At 41.1% G+C, this 23,017-nt stretch overlaps 1 protein-coding gene across 1 annotated transcript in view; it reads right to left on the bottom strand.

The window, feature by feature from the left end:
* Positions 1 to 23,017, bottom strand: part of DOCK8 (dedicator of cytokinesis 8) — a 95,543-nt gene that overhangs the window by 19,075 nt on the left and 53,451 nt on the right. The window contains exons 21-34 of the mRNA XM_074570115.1: positions 22,238 to 22,402; positions 18,980 to 19,155; positions 17,106 to 17,201; positions 15,684 to 15,779; positions 14,742 to 14,891; positions 12,252 to 12,365; positions 11,072 to 11,227; positions 8,186 to 8,325; positions 7,421 to 7,590; positions 5,658 to 5,803; positions 4,772 to 4,954; positions 3,960 to 4,095; positions 3,274 to 3,361; positions 537 to 633 (exon numbers count right to left, since the gene is read on the bottom strand). Coding sequence (XP_074426216.1) covers positions 537 to 633; positions 3,274 to 3,361; positions 3,960 to 4,095; positions 4,772 to 4,954; positions 5,658 to 5,803; positions 7,421 to 7,590; positions 8,186 to 8,325; positions 11,072 to 11,227; positions 12,252 to 12,365; positions 14,742 to 14,891; positions 15,684 to 15,779; positions 17,106 to 17,201; positions 18,980 to 19,155; positions 22,238 to 22,402 — 1,913 coding nt within the window. The remainder of the gene's footprint in view (positions 1 to 536; positions 634 to 3,273; positions 3,362 to 3,959; positions 4,096 to 4,771; positions 4,955 to 5,657; positions 5,804 to 7,420; positions 7,591 to 8,185; positions 8,326 to 11,071; positions 11,228 to 12,251; positions 12,366 to 14,741; positions 14,892 to 15,683; positions 15,780 to 17,105; positions 17,202 to 18,979; positions 19,156 to 22,237; positions 22,403 to 23,017) is intronic.

Genomic DNA, 23,017 nt, shown 5'->3' with positions numbered 1-23,017 from the left:
AGGGAGGCATATCTCTTTTCAGAAGGACTCCATGCAGGTAGGAGATACTTTCCTGCACTGAGCACTCTGTGGGAGTCAAGGTTAAACCCTTTTGTCTCACAGGATCGTATATGCAAGTATGACCAAAGGCGACCCAACAGTCCAGTTCCAAATTACTAATATCTTCAGATACATTTCTAGCATAAATGAAAATCTTTCCTCCCTCATCCTCTCCAAACTCCCAGATCATAGTAAGACAGTGGAAATGGCTTTCAACAACATCTACTGAAAACAAGGTGGTAAATTTCCCTTTCACAGTAGTGCAATGCCCTATAGTAGAAGGGGCTTGTGTCAACAGCTAAGGCAGGCAGCAATTTCATCTTTGGATTCCTTCCTCTTCATCTTTTTTTTTCCCCTTCAAGATTATACAAATTTACAGAAGATCTTTAATTAAAACATTTTGCACTGCCTAAGAAACAAAAGGACAAATGAATCTTGCTTCTATTGGCTTCTGAGGGAGCAGGGATTGGTACCAAGCCAGCTCTGCCATTTCCCACCTGGATGATGTTTTCTTGCATATCGAGAACGATCAGGTTAGCTTCAGTTGCCAGGTTTCCACTGATCAGAGCTTCTTGATCTAGCTCAGCTTTTGTCCTGCAAAAAGGATTTCCAATTAAGGCATGCAGAAAGTCCCCCCAGAGTTAGATGGTCTACTGTTTAAACAAAGCCAAAATACAAACAATACCATTCTGAACTATCCCATAAGAGCAAACAATGAAAATAGTGTTCAGAGGTGGTTCTTAAGAACTACTGAGTCAAATGAGGACAGCTGTTAATCATAGAACAGAAGTTTCAAAGGGAACACCTGAAAAGTAGGCATCTGGATAGTTCAAGTAGTTTCTTCTACTTCCTTAATAGCAATCTGTGTAACGGCCACTCTGCCCTCAATATCACGTTCAATTGTTCAGTAAGCTATGCAGTAATTTCTGAAGGCATTACCTGTAGCAGGACACGAGAACCCAAAAAGGAATAAAAGGCAACTGATTTAACACTTTCAGAAAAAAAGTAAAACCAGAAGGCTTGGGCACAGGGGAAATTGCTGCAATGCCATAGCAGCAGTGTTTAATGTAGGTAAATTAAAATGTTGATTCTTGACACTGATGACAACATAAGACAGGAGGTCCAACAGCTGCAGGGTCAATACAGCAGTGCCCAAGGTCATTTAAGAGAAGTCCAAAGCATGTATAAAAGACAGAAGGTGGTGGTAAGGCAATGTATGATACTCTGTTAGTTGAGACTTAGGGCCAAGGTCTGGAACACAGCCCCTCTACAAGTTGAATGCTCTAAACATAGGTGCAGCTCCTAACAAAAGTGTATTTTCAGAGATCCCTTCTATGCCAAAAACACAAAGAGGAGGCTTTTTTCTTTTTCCTAAACTGCTCAGAAAAGGGCTGTTTCATGGCCAGAAGCTGCTCCCTAGAGCTTGAGATTAGAGCTGCTCTGACTTTGGCCAAAGTTTGTAAGGTGCACATCTGTGGCTGGAGCAACACCCTTGCAGTCACACTGCTGAGTGACTTCAAAATCTGTGGCTTTTCTGGTATGTTCACTTACCTTTTCTGCCCAGTGGAGCCTTACCCAAAAAGAAAGCCAGAAAAGTAAAGAGCCATCCTTTTGGGCACAACCAGATAACTCTGGGGAGGACTAAGAAAGGAAGTCAGGGCAGTTGCATGGTTATGAATTACAATCACTTAAAGCAATGAAGAACAGAAGGATCTGCCAAAAGGCGGGTGCTATAAACAAGCCAGGGATCGCTAAATGTGAGTAAGAACTGAACAAATTAAGCAAACAGCATAGCTGTTTGAAACATTTCCAGGAATCACTCAGCCTTGCATATTAGCCATGCTGACTGGATCCTCTCTGACACCACGCTTACCTTATAACTACAACTACAGTCCTAAAGTATGCTGGACTCATGAAGAAGCAGGCTGAGTGAAGCTGAGTGGCAACCTGTGCAAACCTGCTGTGCCAGGTACTATCTGCAAACACCTTATTTATGGGACATATACACTAAAGGGATCCACAAAGAATGAGAGCAAAGATCTTGCATACCACAGTGATGAACGCTGGGTAAACCAGAAAGGCCTGAACAATATGCAGAGTTTTACTTATGTAACCAGAAATTTTATTTTAAGTGGTTTAACTGAACTCGTGTAAAAAGATACTATAGGATATTATAGAGCTGCTGCTGAAGGACTGTTTTGTTTTGATTTCAATGAAACCGGCTGGGAGAAAGCAAGCTACTTTCAGGTCAAAATAAGAATATTCACACCATCTCTGCACCTCTTCCAATCTAGCACAGAAGGTGGAAGGATTCTTTTTTTTTAAGTTCAGATAAATTCCAAATTAACAATCTTGTGTTAAAAAATATATGTGATAATCATGGATGAGTGCTAGGCTACAACAACGTTGCTGCCACATAGCACAAGCCAGTGTTCTCAGTTCAAATTCATAAATTCACAAGGGAGCTCACAGCAGCTGGACTGGTGATAGGCCAAAATCTCTATCTGATGCACAGTGGCCCGTTTAGGTAGTAAAAATTCAAGCAAGTATCTACAGACAAGCGACACGCTCCCTTTAGGGAAAAACAACCAGGTCCATACTCACAGAAACTTAGCGTGTACTGTGTGAAAATGCTGTTAGTAACACAAATCATTCGTGAAAGTACAGTTTTCCATAAACCTAGACACTGACTTGTCTACTACCATATACTGCTAATAAGGTGAAATGTACTGAGACTTTGTAACTTAAAACCTGCAACAAGAGAAATATTAACCACAGAATCATCTTTCCCTACTCCTGCCAATAACTCTTGTCAATTTTAACATAGCATGTCAAACACAGCCCAACTGATTTAATGTGGCAAAACTTAAACGACAGTACTGTATACAGTGAGGAACCATAGCAACACCAAAATAAATGTCACAGCAAGCCTCTGTGGAGTAGCTGATATAACCTGTATCAATAACCGGTGTTTACCATGCTGCTAATCAGCAGGAAAAAATGTGTAGATAACTATTTAAACTTCTCATTCAAGTATTTGTAATCTTTTTGCTGTGTCATAGCAACAGTTGAATACTTCTGCAACCTAAACATTTTCTATTTCTTTCTCTTTGATGGAAGAGTGAAAGGATTGCAACTTCTGATTTTGTAATAAAACATCCTAGGAGAAAGAACAAAACATAAAAAAACCCAAACAGCTTGGTTCTAAGAAATAATGTTTATTAAATTACTTACTTATCTTGTCTCTCATTTGCCTGCCGCCAGTGAGTCTGCTCCTTTCTCCAGCGCAGGTTTTCGTTTAGCCCTGCTGATCTGTCATTCCCTGAAAGTGCAACATATATCAGTGAGATTAAAGCAAAAGGGGACACCTGAAGTCTGATAGCTCACTGAAAGAAGGAGGTACGTGTGTGTAGCAGTTTGTCAGAACTAGAACCATTCAACTTCACAGCCTCAGGGCTCTAGTAAAAGGACAGGACTCCATCAGGTTTTTTTTAACCTAGGATTTTTAGAAAATTAGCTTGCTTACAGATGTCTTCAAAGACCTAAACACAAATTATTCCATTTATTAAACAAAACAACCTTTTTTGCTATGAACAATTTGTTCTTACTGATAGTTTTGACACCATTTCTTGGCTCTTGATTAGACACTAATACAATTTCTCTGAATGTCTTAAAACTTCTTAGTTGGCCTCATATTCTTCACCTGAGAAGCGCTCAGTCCTAGCTACACCTTGGATAATTGAAAGCTAATGGTATTTTTGTCCATAGTAAAACTAAGATAGGCCTGCAAGGGAAAGGACTGTGGGTGAAAAATATAAGAATTAAAATGGGGCGTGTGCATAAAACCCAACAAACTCATTTATGTCTAGAACCTCTTGAGATCCTCTCAAAAGACATGGGGGAATAGGGGTATGAGGTACCAGCTGGTATTCTGCAGCGCTTCATCATTTCTCCTCTGGCTCCTTCACCTCTCAGTAAAGCCTCTTCTAATCGGGCCTTAACGTCTCGTGACTTCTGGAGTGCTTGGGTGCTAACTTTATCTGAGCTTTGTTTGCCCTGAAAGTAAAGTCAAAGCAATCAACATCAATGCCTCCATCTTTGGACATGAGTCCAAATTACATTTCCAGAACCAGACACAACAGAAGGGACCTGTAGACAGGGCAAAAAGCAATGAATGTGATTGACTAACATATAAAGGCTAATTAAATTTTGCAGATGAGGAAAGAGGTAGTATATGTACTGCTAATAAACAGAAATATGTATCTCAGTGCTACAGAGAGAGAAATTAAAACTCAGAGAGAAGGTTATTTGATCCATTTCAGACAGACCCTGTTGGAGAAGGGAGTCTTGATGTCCACTCCCAGCTCTTAAATAAAGGATCATCTACCAGAACCTTGCTTTGAAACGGATAGAGTATAAGGAGAATGACTGCAGTATTTATGGGACCTACCAATATATTCCCCACCAAAAACAGCCCTCAAATCCCCAGGAAAAAGAAAATAATAAAACAATTTGAGCCAGCTTTATAGGACTTCCTCAAAGGTTTAGTCCTCATTTTGTTTGAAGGCTAGTGTCAGTTATTTCATCTGAATGAATTTGTTCATTTGTAGCATAGATTAGACAAGAGCTAATTTAACAATTGTCAATAACAGATTTCCCCTAGACAGCCAGAAGGTAAGGTAAAAAAAAGAAATCAAAACAGGACAATAAAATCAGGCCGTGTTTCACTTACTTTGTACTCAAAGCATGAGACACAAATGAAGAGGAGGTCTAAAATCCTGTTCAACTGCATGGATGGAAGGTCTGCAATCCATTTCTGTATTAGATTCTGATCAGCATTTTTCATGATCCAGAGGAAACAGATCAAAAGGTTGCGAGTCGTATCAGGACCTAATGTGGCACTCTGTCTGTAGGGCTAGGAGCAGATAAAGTAAATGTCAGAAAGAAGAAAAAGAAGAGGGAGGTCATTCAGATGAAGTAATATTACTTGAATTTCAGTGAAACAAAATCTCAGGACTGAAGTCCAGTAAGTTTAATCTCTTCCAGGTTATACTGATTGTATTTTTTGAATGTATGTGTGTGTAACTAGTGACAGGACCAGTTGTATGCATGGGAAAGTCAAAAAGAAGCACAAGAGCATTGTTTGCTAGATGTTTGTATTTTAATTTCCTTAGAATAATGTAGGAAAAGATTCTGTAACTGTTTGGTCCCCTCTTGGCACACAGTTGTGTCAGCCAAAATGTGTAGAAAATAAAAGCAACATGAAGAAAGAGACAGAGAAAGAAAAAGAAGGATCTTGAGCCTAGATCCATGGATTCAGGTGAAACTGGGACTGGTAGGAAGTGGGGGAGTCACAGTGGTATTTACTGATCTGGAAATGAGTCTAGGTTAGGCATGGAAACGGAAACAGGCATGTGGGAGAAAAGTGGAACTACTTATGGTAAATGACTAGAAGAGAAGAGGGGGAGATGACAGTAGGTATATGAGGCATTCTTTGGGGCTGGAGGAAACAAGTTCCTCATGACTGTAGTAATTAGTTGCAAGAAAGGATAAAAGGAGAAAACAAAGAAAGAGGAAAACGGATACAAGAAAGGAGATTGGCAGAGCACTGGACATACCAGGGACACCAGAGATATTCCAGAGCTCCTGAGGTTGAACTGATTCCCTGCAATGGCAAGGGCCACGTTTTGATTGATTGCACCTGCAGAGTCTTGTTCTTCTTCTGGGTTTCCTGTGCGTCCCTTTCCGCTGCGGGCATCTGAAACTAGGTTTGAAATATCCCATTGGAATGTCAGGAGCAATCTAGTTGTTGCCACTTACATGTCACAGTTTCCCCTCGGGCTGTAACCTAACAGAAAAATTGGCACCTCCATTCCTGAGACTGTTGGTCTGGCTGATGTATCAAACAGGGAAAGAGGTGCAGCATTAGCAAGACAGATTGCAGCCATCTGCAAAGGCTGTCAGACTGTTCAAATAAACACAGGAAAAAAAGATATGTCCAAGAAGATCCAGGTATTCAGAGAAGCTAAATTAAAAGCAACGCAGTAGCAAATGTGGGGTTATCTCTGAAGTTCAAAGGTAAGCCAGTGCTTCATCAGACTTGGAACCATATAGTTCCAGTCCATTTCAGGCAAGAGCGTCAGTGCAAAATACGTACATGGGTCTGGTGATATTCAACAAAGTATGTAAGTCTGCTAACAGGTGACAGAGCCAGTATTGCCTGCTGGCTAAAGAACAAGTTTAATTTTAGGCATTTAGATGCTTCTATTCCGTGATAGTTCTTGACATAACTTTCAGCAAATAAAGTTATTTATACCTAAGTTTTATAAAAATCTCCTCTGATTCTGAGTGTCCATTTTGTGTTTTGGAAGTTCTGTTTTTCAGAGAAGCTGAGTGACCAGCCAGTCCCAGTGTGTTCAGAACGAGGTCAACAGCCTCTTGTGACAGATACTCAAAAAGAAAAACAGTCCAAAACCTAGCCATACTGGTACACCTGGTCTTCTTCATGTCTCCTTTTCATATAATAATAATATATAATACTTAGATCAGAAGAATAGGGTGAGATCTGATTAGCCAATGCATAATAGATGGTTTCATCTTATTAGACTGTGCTAAAGAATACTTTCAATGTATTAAGTTTTTTGTCCAGGCTTCTAAATGGATAATATTTTCAGAACCAGTGACAAAAATATATTCTTCAAATATTGTACCTTTTTTCTTTATAGCCTTTATTTTATTTATGGAAGTGAAATATAGTTTTCCAAGTAGCAGAGAACTACTATCTTACAAAAATATGTGAAATAGCTACTTTCAGCAGCATTATCTGCACACACATGTAGCAAAATGCAAGGAAACAGCTCAGATAATGTTGTTTTAAAAGGCTTGATAACGTAGATCAAAGTTTATTGTTGTAACACATGGTAAAAATATGTTTTCTGTGTGATCATTACATTTGCCCGAGATAAATTTTGGTATAATGTTAATAGCACTAAAGAGCAATAAAAAAAGATAGAAAGGATACAATCTTTAATTGTAGTGTAACCCAATGTCAGTGTCGCTCTTGTTTTCTTCCCTACAATCTGCTAAACCTATCTGTCTCAGTATTTCTCACAGATCTTGCAGGCTTTATTTGCAGAATCATAATACTTACACTAAGATATAGGCAGGAGTACTTACTGATTCATCTCTGGTCTATCATTTGCTCATGAAGTGAGGACACTGAAGTTTTTCCTGTCTTTAAAAACCCAGTTTAATTCTAAGTAAAGAAATATTCAACCTTACTAAATTGTGTGGAATTTCTGCACTTAGCACCATCTCTTTTATGTTTGTTTAGACAAATGACTCTAAGAAGCTGAAAAATATAAAGGGAAAAAGGTCTTACTTGTAAAATCATGGAGTTGCGGCAGTGAATCCAAAATTATACCAACCAAAGGGAGGTAGAGAGCTGCAATTTTAATCTTCACCTCTTTTTTAGAGCAACGTGGGTCTAGGTCATGGGAACTCAGCAGGCTAAGGATAGCATTGACAGCTTTTCTTTGCACCTTGCTAATCCTGTTAACACAAAACCCATCCACAAGCTCCATTAATGAGTCATGCACAAATTATTTATAAATCAAAGATTTAAGAAGCAGAGTGGAGGTGAAAGAAATAAATTAATACACCAATATTCATTATATAATCTCTTCCATTCTGACAAAAACTCATGTTCCCTGCAAAAGATAGCTATTTTACATCTCCAAGCCACTTCACCAGAATCAGACCACCCAAGTCTTTCAAACTTCCTTAAAAATTCAGTACGGTGAAGAAAGGTTCTTAAAGAAAAGCATCAGACTCTGGCCAAAGTTTAGCTAAACTCTTAAGCTCAGACAAGGGCAGAGGTGTTTTAGAGAGAAGAGGAACTGAAATTTTAAGTTGTGTTCTCAATTGTGGTATATTTAGCCAACACTACTGCAACAAATCATATATTTTTATTCACTAGGAGCAACATACTGTAGATAAAACAATGACTGGGTCATTGCTATGTTACAGAGTGACTAACTGAAGAGAGTGGGGGAAACAGGACTGCCCTGAAATCAAACTATGACCTTGCAAAGAGTAATATGCGAATCAAGATCCCATTCTAAAATCTGCAAATTAGGATACCCACCCCTCGCAGTCTGCATCCAGCGCTGCTGCCAATTCAGTGAAAAGTAAGCCGGTCAGAAAGTGCTGCTGACGATATTCGGCTGAGAGGTCAAACATACCAGCGATTTTCTGGTCCTGGAAACTAGAGCAGGAGCTAGAGTTCTGCAGAAGTATATTAGTAGTGTTAAAGAATGATCACTGAAATCAAAGCTTCTTAACGAGGTTGCAGTCACAGTCCGAATAGCTAATGGAAAAAATCTCTACCAGAAGAAAAGCACAGACTTTGAAAGAAGGTTGGACATTTTGGAGGAAAACATCTGAGTGTGAAATAAAAAACATCTAGTTTCTAGTGAGTTGCTTGCTAGGATGCAATATCATCTTTTTCATTCTGTGTGGGCAACTCATTTGACATTTTTTGAGATGTAAAATTCCTACCCTGTATTCATTAGTTTGGACGGGACACAAAGTCAGAATTTTCTTCATGTTTACAACTCTTTACATTGTTCTTACTGTTGCAGATTAGCCATTGGGAATCATACAGCAAGAGCCTGCCCCTACATTAAGAGGGACCTTGGTGTCAGCAGTTTTGCACTGTGCTTTCTTCAGCATCCATGATGCTAGCAGGGAAATAAGGTCAGGAAAGATGTGTGAACAGTGTTTCCTTTCACCCTGGAAATCCTTGGCTGAGCTTGCTGGCAGCTGGCATAATTCAGAGCAGCCTTCAAACTGCTGTAACTTAAGGCTATGACTGATATACAGCCAGCCCAGGAATGGAAAGTTGCTGCTATATATGTGTTGTGAACTTCTTAGCTTCTCCACTCTTAGGTCTGTGCCACAGGTCACCTGGAATGTTTTTGTCCCCTGATTGAGTGAGCATAAGTCTTAGACTCTACTCCCCACTGCAGCTATTGGGGTTTATGAGTCCAAATTTTGCCTTTAATTTATATTCTTCAATATTCCTTCCCAATATTTCTGTCAGTCACCTGGGAATAGTCCCAGAAAACAAACACATGAAGTAGCAGTATACCACACTGTGGCAGCTGTCTTCCAGCATATTGGGTCAAATGAAACTCATGTATCTAAGCTGGCCCATATTTTGGATCCATGTATTTAAGTCCGCTGCCATTTCAACCTCATGCAGACAGGCATTGGCCATACTATGGCTGTGTGGAATAACGTTAAAGTGTAGAGCACCCAGGTAAGTGAATTTGGCTTCTCTCCAAAAATTCCAAAAGATTTATTCACAAGGCCACATTTCTTACTGAAAATCTAACTCTAGCTTGGCAGTACTCCTGCAGACAGATCAAAATTACTGCAAGGGCGGTCAGCTAATGTATTAAATCATCCAAGGGCCACAAAAGCATTATTGATTTGTGCAGGTTGCATTTCATAGGTTACTCTTAAAGGAGAAAAAGAGTTGATGATGTTGCTTGAAGGAAAGAATGGTTAAACTGGTGTCTGCCCAGCTCTGACTTGCTAGAACTAGTTGCAAGAGCTACGCTGACTTCTTTTTTTCCCCATAAGCAGAAGAGTCCCATTTCTAGTTCTTTGGCATCCAGGATTAGCATTAAGGAAAACTATTGGGACTCTAGGATCTTCATGCTTTGCTTTTAATTCCAGGAAAAACTTAATGAAAATATCATTTACTACTATTAACCTGTCAGAACCCTTAAGGTATGAGATGTAGCACATCTTAGCATCCAACCAATTCTTTGGCAATGACACTTGAAAAAGAGCTGTGAAATTGAACTTCTCTGTTACTCAGTGGTTTTGTACCTTTCACCGTTCTCAGCTTCAGTTCCATTCCCCTGTACCCAAGGGCTGTGGTGCATTATGGGGCATTGCACTGAAATGCTTCATCTCAGTCCTGACCTCTGCAAGACCACTGAGGTGAAAAACAGGCAGGCTAGCACCCTTTGTTAGGGGGTCTGGCCTATGGCAAAATCAAGATACCATCTAAATAGAATGTAGAGAAGAGCACAAGACTCGCAAAATAGCGTGTAGCGTGCCAGACAACAATTTCTTTATTGTTTGTGAACATCGTGGCCAGGATGATGGATGGGAGGTCCTGACATTCAGAAAGTTTTGAACTGTTTTTGTGTCAGTATCTGGTCAAGTTTGGAAAAATGTGCATGTACTGGGAATGACATCCTAGGAGAAATGAGAAGTGATGAGGAGGGCCATTCACAAAAAATGTGTGGAGAGGTCAGCTCAGGATACTTGAGTGTTTCCTCACAGAAAAATCACAAAGTTCAAATAAAAGGGAAAACACTGTCCAGGAAACACAATCATTGGCAAAGTCATAGCATCATCTATACCACTGGGCTGGGGAACAATCCAGAGCAAAGAATGCTGCTGTTTGAAAAGGAAAGCATGATAATCCTGTTCTGAACAATGCTAAGGCTCAACAGAAATTCATGATTTCAGGATATTGAAAATTGCAGTGTTTTAGTCACTAACTTACATAGTGTCAGCATCTACATCCACTTGGAGAACAAGAAGTTTAGCTAGAAGGCAAATACACAGAAAGTTTGCTGTGCCCTGATGCATGCCATAATTCTCCCAAAAGATACTGAAATCCATATTTGTGGTTGTGTATGCATGGGATATAGGTGTGCCTGTAAATTAGCCTTGAGAGCCACGTTCCTTTTAGACATTGTAAATCTACCTTAACAGTGATTTTCAGTTCACATGTTTCTAGAAGGGCACATATCTGTGTCATGTTAAATTTTAACTTGTGTAGATGCAGTTTTGCAGTAGTACTCCCTCAGTCTTTATTCTTATGCAGTAGTACTCCCTCAGCCTTCTTCTGCCCATTCTCTTTCAAGAGGAGAGTTATTGTCCCTGATCCAACAGTGGCTAATTCTAACCTAGAGCATTCATGCAATACTGTCTAATGGATGCCTACCTGAGAGGATAAGGAGGGGGAGGGGGATGCTGGAGCAGATGCGGAGGTCATGAAGAAGAGGTTCAGATTGAGGTAATTCTCATGGCTGCAGAGAATTCTCAGGAACTCCAATCTCATGGAAATCAGGGTGGAGAGTGAATTCAGCTTGTTTGAGAGCTAGAAAAGCAAACCAAAAAAGTGTCATGTGATGGGCATGCACTATTTAAATTACCGTGCAGTGAAATATCCTGTTTCCTGAAACACAAGTACACAAATAACCCAGCATGTATATAAAATGCTCACTGCTTCCCTGTACCTACCAGTTTCCAACCATTAGGTGCTCTTTGTTTGGCAGTGGTAGTGTCTCTCTCCCCATTTCCCCGCTGACTTATCAACTTCCCAAGAGACAATCAATTGTGTTTTTTGCTTTCCCACCCAAAAGAAAAACATAGAGTATTTTTTCCCTTTTGCATAACATGCAGATCAAAACCAAACAAAACTCTGCTGATCTGTGGCAAACTATTAAAAATTCCTGTTAGGCAACACAAAGCATCAGTGGTCCTGTCATTTCCCTTCAAATCAACAATGACATCAGTGGAGCATTGCACAGACTATAGGAAACCAGGATGGTAGCCCGGCTTGCGTTCCCCTACATACGATCAGCTGACAGAGGGCTTTCCTTTGGCAGAAAGGTATAAGAGGTCACAAAACAGAAGGAAAAGTTTTCCCCTTCAAATGCCACAAATAATTTCATAACAACATCCTGCATCATCTTTAATTTTGGGAGGCTTGTAGAGCAAGAAGACAGAGATGAATCATTTCGATTGAAGTCCCCCAAATCTACATACTGTCCGTCACAGCAGCGCACTGGAAGAGTCAAAGACCAAAAGCTGCTCGGTATGGTCTGCAGACCCTGCTGCTAACGGATGTAAAAAGGTAAGGGAAGAAAAGTGGCTCCATGGATGCTCTGCAGCAGTGCAAGGTATGACATTTCTAAAAGAGTCTTAAGCTCCACTCAATTTTTTTTCTGCAGACCACAAATCAAAAGAGGTTTAAAGTCTCTGCATATGCAATAGGAAATAGGAAATTTACCTGGCCCTTTAACACAACTCAAAGGATCTGATGGATAAATGGATCAAGCGGAACAGAACACTAGACTGGCAGTAAGCCAAATGCAATCCCAATCATGCATTGTGCCTACCTGATTACAGTAATGTTTGATGAGATTAAACACAAATCCTCGGTCCATTAAAGAAAGAAGATCATACAAGAAAAACGCCAGGCTGATATTAATTTTTTCTGCTTGCTCACTTTCCTTTAAAAAAAAGGGGGAAAAATGACATATATGATGTATAAAACATACATAAAGGTGGAAGACATTTCAGAATCATTAAAAAATAGTGTAGGGAACAGCCCCCAGAACCATCTCATGGAACATACTGGACAAGATTATTTCAGTTCAGTTTACGTCATCTTGTTAAAATTATACAGAATCACTTCTGTAAATTCTTTCAACTGTTGTAGTTTTCACAGAGGACTATCGCAGGATGAATGAACAAGTTTATCTATGCAAGCCTTTGGGCTGACAGCAATTAAATGGAATTTGAGATCTGTTCTGAATTCCCTATGGGCTGCAATCCTGCATATGCCACTTATTTTTTTTAAAAAAAGAACCATTAACATTAGGGAATGCTGGTTTAGGTACTTAAAACATAAAATATTGTTTTATAATATTAATAAAAATCTGCACTGGCTCTACTGATGGAATGCCAAGTATTTTGTTTAGAAATTTTAAGTGTAAAACTGATAATAAAAAATACTGGTAAGATAAATCTGTGGGTTTTACCGTTTAGCAGCTAAGCTCTTACATGCTTAGAATTGGCCTGATTACCAGAGATACGCAGCCCCAAGTAAAAATCACAAAAAACTTCACATGCTCTCTAAAATAAGACTACAGTTACTTCAAATATACCAATTTAAATCATAAAATCACAATAGCATATGTAACTCACCAAGAGACATTTGTGGAGGTGTCTGAGGGATCTGCACACATTTAATGCTCAGAGCCCTCAGGTGTGTTCATTCAAGACTGACTGAAGAGATGACTGAGAAAAATGTTGCCCCTACTCGTGTCTCTGGCTAATGAGAACAGGTGTGCAGCACCTCAGGGTGGTTATGATTTAATTTTTCATTTTTCAACCTTTTAGTTGCTGTTCAGGAATAGATATATATTTTTTTCCCTATGATCTGGAATTTACACAGCAAAACATTTTTCTACTGTGAAGAAAAAATTAGTTTTCCATTACCTTACTGGAGAGGCTAAAATATGCCAGACATATCACTACAGAATCCCAGGGCAATCTGACATGCTCAACCATGTATTGAAACATAGATTATTACTGCTTGGATTTAAAAATCAGACACACATTACCTACTGCTGCTCTGCACAACTAACCAATGGCCCTAAGTCTGCAAACATTGCAGTGAGATTTTCACACATAATCAGGTTCTATATGCTCACTCTATCAAAATGGAATTGAATTAACAGCCCATAAAAACCTGTGTATTTCTTGTGAGGAAGCCATAAAATACTAATCTCTTGGCAAAACCCAGAGTTCCATTAAAACATTTTTAATGTAACAAATTTTTATTACACAGCGTATTAAAAAAAAATAAATCACTGATGCCTTAAGTAAACATTTCTGTGGAAACGATTTCTCTGCATGTGGCTATCATGGAAGCACACCAAAGTATCGAGCAAAAAGTAAGAAGCTTCAGGAATGACTTCTTGGTGGACAGTGACAACACTTCTGCCATTCTCTGCCCCCAGTTGTCTGGTGTCTCCAGTCTAGTCTGCCCCGTAGCAGAGCACACTGCCGGGCAGGCACAGTGCATTTGGCAGCTCTAGGTCATGAAAACAAGTCAGTTGCAACAGCTGAATGAACAATAGTCACCGAGTGCCTATATGTGGCCTTAACTTTGTCTATCGGCCAGTGCAGAGTGACATCAGTGATGTAAGTTGACAGTATTAGTGTTAAAATATAAATTACATTTTGTCATCCTTTCAACTTTATAATCCGCTGCATCAGTGCAATTTGTTAAAATATATAAGGAGAAAGAATTTCACGGGATTTAGGGTTTATTTCTTGACAATTTTCATGTGGCCAGTGCTTTTTAAAAGAGATCTGGGGTTAGATCCATGAGTAGCTGGATTTTGCAAACCTCAAGAGGAATGCTGCCTTCATATTGCATAGCCCACTGCTGTCAGAGAAGTCAAACGTGGAATAAAACACTATGCAGTAGAAATGAAGGTAGCAGGAAAGGGAGATAAAAGGAATAAGCCCTGCTTGGGTTGCAGTTTGATGTCCTGGCTAACCTGGCATAAAGTAGCACTGCCACTGAAAATGGGTGTCCAACCTTTCCTGTCAATGGGAAGGAGAACTCCCTCCCTGGACCCTGCAGCCACACCGAGAAGCAGGCTGGGGAGCTGAGCTGCATAAAAACAAACCTTCTGCCAGGGAAGCAGCCTGCCTTGCACAGCCACAACTCTCGCTTAAGGTCCATGTGAGAATACTGCCTCAGTTTTGGCCAAATTTTAGTCACACTGCTGAAGCTGAAAAGGGATTAAATACAGCTCAGCGCAACACAGAGTGAGTAGCAAGGATTCATGCTGCTTATTTCATGCATTTACCTTCTGTGGTTTGACTAAAAGTGCAGCAATCTCTGAAGTAACCACACTAACTATAGTGGTAATATCATCTTTGAAGCGATCGGAGAATCGGCTTCTTCGTGGGTTGTCTTGCTTCTCTATGTTGTGAACATACTGAGCCATACTCTTTATCTGAAAAGCAGAAAAAAAATACTTAAAAAAAAGTCCAACTGGAGGTAAAACTACTGCTTTAAGTTAGTCTATGGGAGTAAGATTCCCTAATTGTTTTTCCCTGAATGTAATAATTCTCATCTTCTCAGAGCTGCTGTGATAAATCTTATATGTACTGGCAATGACAACAGAGAGCCTAAGATTCAAACACAGACAGACACGAATTCCTGTTCATGGTCATGCAGTTGACTACTCTCAGCACCTGAAATCAGAATCACCCTTGCTAGTCCCTTGCATCTGCAGCTCTGAAATGCTGCTGTTTCCAAATTTTGCCCTTCATAACGATAGACAGGGAGTGACATTTCTGGAATTAACTCTTATTTGTTGACCTGCTCTTGGTTTGCTTATATGCTGCCAGTAGAAATCAGTATGTTTTTTCCACTGAGATCCATCACTTCAGGGCTCTGTGAAACAGTGAGTTTAAGGAGTCTTGTCACTGCTCCCATGTTGTTAACAAAGTGAAAAAGACAGGAACAGGTATTCACAGAACAGGAAGGGCTCAGTTTGATGTCTGTCTTTCAGCCTTCTGCAAGCTGTGGACCACTGTGCACACAGTTCATGCAGGCCTTTGCCATAACAGACTGTCAGTGGGGGATGGTGGTGAATATGGGGAATTCTTTAGTTGTACTTCCATTATTTGGGACCTCTCCTTTTCACACCAGGGCTGAGATCAGCACCCAACTAAATCTGTGTCTGGAGTACCTGCTACTTTTCACCATTAACTTACTATATAATACCACTCTCAACTCTTACCAGGAGCTCAAAGAAGAACCAGGCATACTTGAAGACAGATTCTCTCACCATACCCGTGCTGACGACCATCTGCAGTGCCAGCTCCTCATGGAAATGCTAGATAATAAACACAGAGTATTGGGAAATGGCTTTTCAATCAACTCATCTTCCAGTCTCAACATCCCCCCCTCTTCCCTGTGGGAAACTCCCCCATACTGGAGAGTCAGCAGCTGGATGGGGATGCGTGGACATCCCTGTAAGACGAGAAAACAGATTTGACCAACGTGACATACAAGGAATGCTGATGGCAAACAGACTTTGGGATCCATTTTTCTGTGGATCCAGAAGCCTGGATAACTAAGTTGGGAAATGCCCTTGGTCTATCCTTAGACCATTGGCTATGTGCATGACAGGGAACAGTCATGTTCCCCACTGCCCCCTAAGCATTTCCATTTAGCAGGTCCATGTTTTTTAAGAGAAGGTAGATAAGGTAAGATTGTCTCTGTGTTGGGCGAGAAGGACATAGCAATAATCACAGCAAAGCTTCTACAGAGGTTTGCAGTTGGAGACAATACTCTTTGCAGTCAGATCTGACCATAAGACACCCAATCGTAATGATCTAAACTTTACGAAACTAAAATCTGGACTAAAAATTTATTGCAATGTCTATTTTCTATTCCTGACACAAAAAATAAAGCTAATGAGATTCGTAAGCATATTTATATTGAATAGAACATATTAATCCATCCAATATTCAGATTGGGTATAAACCTCTATGCTTTTTGTCAGAAAACAAACCATTAAACAGGAGTAAGAAAAGAGGTTCTTAACTGTAACTAAGATTCTGAACTGCTCATTGCAGGGTTTTCCCCCTACTTCTTCATCCAAAGACGCTGCTGCTGAGCAATGCCAAACACAAGATACAGCTCTGGAAAAATGATCTATGTGATGTGGTATCTTCTGTGTTCTTAAAAAACTATTTGGGAATATATACTCAAGATAGGAAAGAATTTCTTGGTTCTAAAAGCTACAAAGAGGGAAAAAGAAAAACATTCTTTACAGAAGAAAGAGATGGCAAATATTTCTGAATGCAGTTTACTGTAACATGTAAAGGCAGGTATCCAAGGGTAAACAGCAGTGGAAAAAGACAGAGGCCCTAACACCTTGATAATGAGAGCAAAGAGAGGATCCAGGCAGGTTACTACTTGTCTAAATCTGTCCTGGAAAAAGAAGCTAAATGCTCTGGAGGAGAAGCAGAAAAGTTTGGGTAATATTTACCCAGTGATTCAATATTCCATTACAAACTCCTCGCTTGATAAAACTGGTTGTTAATTTTGCTCTCTATCTCTACTCTCTCCCCATTTAGAAGTGCTAATTACTAGCACTGCCTCAGGAGGCTCCAGGCTCTGTTAATGTGCCCCCTTACGCTTAGTGGCAGGGTACCTTTTTATTGGATGGTCTTGGGCTTGCACAAACGCTTGGCATGTCATTTGTTCCTTCAACGCAGAAAGACATCCGACTGGAGCTGTGATCCATAGGCTGGAGGGCATAGCCAGAAGAAATACATAATAGTAAGTTAATACATAAGTTATTTAACAGAGAAGAAATCCGCAGCGGTGGTGTTTTTGGAAGGTATGCACAGATGTTCACCTGAACAGCTAAGCTCTTCCTTTCTCCTCATCCCCCTTCCCAGTGGAGGCCAAAGACCCCCTGGATGCATCCGCGACAGGAGAGTGCGAATGCCAATGCCAACACTGCCATCACGTGCACAATTTCAGCACTGCAGCTGCATTTTGGAAGCGCTACAATTCACCCTTTCAAGGGTAACTGTACTTGTAAGTTTCTCCGGTGGCTCTACATCGGAAATCAGCTAGCATCTGGGAGTCTTCGTTCCATTAAAAGTAATGCCAATTTAAAAGGACAATTTAAATGGCAGTCGCCAATTGTGAATTGCTACATTTATCAATGTGATGAAGCTGTAATATCAAACTTTTCAATTCTGTATTAATTTGGGGAGGGGAAAAGAAGGATTGAGCTCTGTTTTTTTAGAACACAATACAAGAGACTAAAATTCACAATGCTATTAAGTTCAAATCTACATTATTAATAATTGCTATGGATGAATACATATGCCTATATAAACAAATCAAATAGATCAGCAAAGCCTGTGTATCTTACTAATTCTGGTTTAATTTGCTGAAGAGAAGCACCCAATCAGTTTAACTGGAGAGGCACATGATCATTCAACGAAGACTTCAAAATGTTTCTGAAAATAACCTGCTTGAGAAGCAGTATTTTACATACATAACAATCAAAGAAAGTGGAGGGGGGATATGGTTCAGAGCTCAGCAGACATGCTGCTGCAGGGCTCTGCCAGGGCTGCGGCTAGGAGCAGGCTCCTTACAGAGGCAAAAAATCCTGCTTTTGTCAGAGGCACAGCTTCCCAGCTCCTGATGAATGGGGAGCTCTAGATTTTGGGTTCCCCAGAGAGCTGAGCACAGCCACCCTCATAAAGCCCTGACATGAGCCTGGGATACTGTAGACCAGCAAGCACCAGGTGCCAGTCAGGGAAGCAAAATCCTGCTTCTCAGCTGTCATCATCCTTTCTATCCTGCAAGCTGTTGGTGGCATATGTAGTTGTAGATGAGAAAGACAGAGGAAGCTTGCATTCCACTCTGGTTGAATTAAGTATTTGGAAACACCCAGTTACAAAAAATGCACATGGCATCTGTACTGTAGACAATATAAAATCATGGGGTTGCTGTCATATAAATTGTCTGCTTTTTTTTTAATGGGAAACTATTAAGCACCAAACAGGCTCTGTGTTTAAAAAAAAAAAAAAAAAAAGAGGAGCAAGAATAAATTATCAGTGCATTTTAGGAAAACTATTTCCCTTCTGAGAACCCTTTCACCCTTTCAGAAAGTGAATCTGTTCCCAGTGTAATCAATAGTAGTCTCTTCTCACACTGACTGTGTGGAACCTGGACCAGCCCCCATCAGCAAACGTGAACACAACTTAAATGTCAGGAAGCACAGGAGAGTGTGGGATGACATCCAAAAAGCAAATCCCCCTATGAGTGTCTAAGCCCCAAACAACAGACAGAGCTCTTACTTCTTGCTTTCTTTCCTGATAAGAGACATCAGAATCTAGCAATGGGATTTAATGTGTGCCTACGCCAAATCAGATAAACAGCAAATGATTCTGGTGATACATACAGTGCATTTACAAGAAGAAAATCCAATCCTCAAAAGGACAAATCTAGATTATTGGGTTCTGGCCCATAGAATTCTCCAGATATTTGACTTTGTTCTCTTACCTTGGATGACATGATGTTTTTGACCTCCTCATCAGCAGCAGTTTGTGTAACAGTGATGTCAGGATTGCTGCAGCTTATCACTCGGCTCTGCAGGAGCTTACTCCCAACAGACACTGCAGAAGTGCGTCCAAATGTGTAATACCGAGACTCTGTCAAAATGGCACTGCTGCCTGCACCTGCCCATAGGAAGATGTTTGAACTAAGACTAAAGAACATATGTATGAGACAACATGAAATTCAAGCCAGCTTTTCTTACTGCTGTTATAGCATCATCATTTTGAAAAGCATAAAGTGCCTGAAAATCTCACCACCAACTGCTGCCTTAACAAATTACATAGTCACTAAATGATAAGGTGCAGATGTTTTCCGAGTCAACAATTCACAGGATGATTGCACAAGCAGTAACAAAAGATTAACAGGGCTACCTGAGCAGCAGCACTATTACAATAGCTCTTTCTTCTTCCCATCATTTCTTTTTAATTTGCTGTAGATCAAGACAAAATTCACAGGCCTAAACACAAAATACTACCTTCAACACATAACATTTAACAGCATGTTCAAAGTATCCAAGGAAGCAGGGAGCACTGCCAGCAGGAATTTCACCAAATGATTAACTAGTTTTCAGCTTCCTCATGGACCTTATTTTTCCAGGATAAAGAATTTCCAAGTATAGGCAAGCTCAGAGATCTTAGCACAGCTAAAATTTAGCACATCGTCTAAATGTCCCTCAAGGGGGATTTAAATGAATATTTCAAAGAAAAAAGGGCCTACGTATCTTTAGCTCCTGTCACACAGCTGCTTGCTGCTAAGTCAGTAAATACATAGCAATTGATCAAATGAATCCTATAGGCTTTAGGACAATGGACTGCAGCAGAATAATAGAATAGTTGAGGTTGGAAGGAACCTGTGGGGGTTCCCACATCTGGTCCAACTTCCCCACTCAAGCAGGGCCACCTAGAGCCAGTTGCCAAGGATCGTGTCCAGACAGCTTTCTAATACCTCCAAGGTGAGAGACTCCACTGCCTCTCTGGGCAACCTGTGCCAGTGTTCGGTCACTCTCACAGGAAAAAAGTGTTTCCTGATGTTCAGAGGGAACCTCCTCTGTTTCAGTTTGTGCCCATTGTTTCTTGTCCTGTCACTGGGCACCACTGGAAAGACCCTTGCTCTGTCTTCTTTGTAACCTCCCTGCAGGTCTTTGTATACATTTGTCGTCCCTGATCCTTCTTTTCTCGAGGCTGAACAGTCCCAGCTCTCTCAGCCTTTCCTCATTGGACAGATGCTCCACTCCCTTCATCACCTTGATCTTAGCTGGTCTCTCTCCAGTATGTCCATGTCTCTCTTGTACTGGAGCCCAGAACTGGACACAGTATTCCAGGTGTGACCTCACCAGTGCTGAATAGAGGAAAAAGATTACCTTCCTCAACCTGCTGGCAACATACAGGATTTCATCCTCTGATGACATCCCTAATGCGATGTAGAAATTGTCAAAGCTTGGCCCTATGCCACTTGACAGTAAGTTAGTTTTCATGGGAAGTCGTTTACTGATGTATGGGTCAGTAAGAAATTGGCATCATAAGGCCATTTTAATTTCTGGCAGAAATTAAATTCCTCTAAAGAAAGCCTCAGTTTAGGAGATGTCTCTTACTTTCATTTTCATGAAGCTACAGCATTCCATATAGCTGCGGAGTCCTCTCACCCCAACCCTGCATCTTAAATGAATGACTGAGAAACAGAGATTATGGGGGGCAAGTCCATGTTGCTCTTTGCAGTGCTGAGCTCCCTGACTTTCCTCTGAGAAAAATGATATATCTGAACAGTGCTTAAACGGTATGCTGTCTTGGTCTGAGAAGTTGCGTTTGCTAAATGCACCATGCTGAATAGAATCATAGAATCATAGAATTGTTGAGGTTGGAAGGGACCTTTAAGATCATCGAGTCCAACCTTTAGCCTACCCTGACAAGAGCCACTTCTAAACCATGTCCCTCAGTGCCCCATCTACTCTTTTTTTAAACACCTCCAGAGATGGTGAATCCACCACCTCCCTGGGCAACCTATTCCAATGTTTAATAACCCTTTCAGTGAAAAAATGTCTCCTAATATCTAATCTAAACCTCCCCTGACGTAACTTGAACCCGTTTCCCCTCGTCCTATCACTTGTCACCAGGGAGAAGAGGTCAGCCCCCATCTCTCTACAACCTCCTTTCAGGTAGTTGTAGAGGGTGATAAGGTCTCCCCTCAGCCTCCTCTTCTCCAGGCTAAACAACCCCAGCTCCCTCAGTCGTTCTTCATAAGGTTTGTCCTCCAGGCCCCTCACCAGCTTTGTAGCCCTTCTCTGGACACGCTCCAACACCTCAATGTCCCTCTTGTAGCGAGGGGCCCAAAACTGAACGCAGTACTCGAGGTGGGGCCTCACCAGTGCCAAGTACAGGGGGATGATCACTTCCCTAGTCCGGCTCACCACACTATTCCTGATACAGGCTAGGATGCTGTTGGCCTTCTTGGCCACCTGGGCACGCTGCTGGCTCATATTCAGCCGGCCGTCAACCAACACCCCCAGGTCCTTTTCTGCCGGGCTGCTTTCAAGCCGCTCTGCCCCAATCCTGTAGCGCTGCATGGGGTTGTTGTGTCCCAAGTGCAGGACCCGGCATTTGGCCTTGTTGAACCTCATACCATTGGTCTCAGCCCATCGGTCCAGCCTGTCCAGATCCCTCTGCAGAGCCAACCTACCCTCAAGCAGATCAACACACCCGCCCAGTTTAGTGTCATCTGCGAACTTACTGAGGGTGCATTCAATCCCTTCATCCAGATCATTGATAAAGATATTAAAGAGAACCGGCCCCAGCACCGAACCCTGGGGGACACCACTTGTGACCGGACACCAACTGGATTTAACTCCCTTTACCACCACTCTCTGGGCACGGCCATCCAGCCAGTTTTTTACCCAGCGAAGAGTACACCTGTCCAGGCCATGAGCAGCCAGTTTCTCCAGGAGAATGCTGTGGGAAACAGTGTCAAAAGCTTTTGCAAAAATCCAAGTAGATAACATCCACTAAGTGGGTCACCTTATCATAGAAGGATATTAGGTTTGATAGGCATGACCTGCCCTTCACAAACCCATGCTGACTGGGCCTGATCACCCTGTTCTCCTGCATGTGCCGTGTAATGGCACTGAGGAGGATCTGTTCCATGACCTTCCCAGGCACCGATAGCATGTATAAAGAAAAAAGAATACTTTTGCAACCCTTGCACCAGTATTACCTGGTTTGACTACTTCTCTTTGAGGGTCCGGCAGACGAAATACATAGTAGACATAAGATGCCAGGAGGCAGTTCCTCCCATGCTGGTCTTTGCTTAGGTCTTTGCTGTTGTGGAGACTGTTCACTATTGCAACCACAGATTCAAAGGCAAACTGTGAGAAGTTGGCTGTGAAACAGAGGCAAGCATTAGTCTCAGTGCTGAAGGGTATAATATAATTGGGTGAGGGCATTCTTTGTACTAACAACAGCTAATTCTACACACTTTAATTCAGTCCTTAACAAATTCAGAGATCTAGACAGCAACTGCTATACCTGACCAGACCCAAGGCCTACATAGGCCAATAATCATTCTTCAGTAGACCCACTGACTTTCAACCCAAACACTGATACTCCATCACTTTCTGCTACATAAACGCAGACCATAACTGTTAATGACCATTTCTAGCAGTCTTCATTCATTTTCTATAAAATACCTACTTGAAGAACACTAAGACTCATTATTCTCCAGCTGACAGATGAATACAAGCTAGCAGGCTTTTCCACAAGTATTACAGTGGATGACAAGTGTTAATTACCAAAATGAGATAGGAAATAAACTACACCGCTGTCTCCAAGTATGCCTTCCTTCCAGACTTAAGATATGTGATGGGCAACTGGCAGCCCCAGTAACAGAAATATCTCTGTGCATTACTATATCCTCTCTGATTTTGTGCTCACCCAATTCTGTCTGAAGATATTTGGGCAGAGGATATGTCAGCTGTAGGATAAGTGATTTTGCTGG

The sequence above is a fragment of the Larus michahellis genome, chromosome Z (assembly GCF_964199755.1).
Source record: "Larus michahellis chromosome Z, bLarMic1.1, whole genome shotgun sequence".
Classification (NCBI taxonomy): Eukaryota; Metazoa; Chordata; class Aves; order Charadriiformes; family Laridae; genus Larus; species Larus michahellis.
This window is presented reverse-complemented; position numbering and strand designations above follow the sequence as displayed.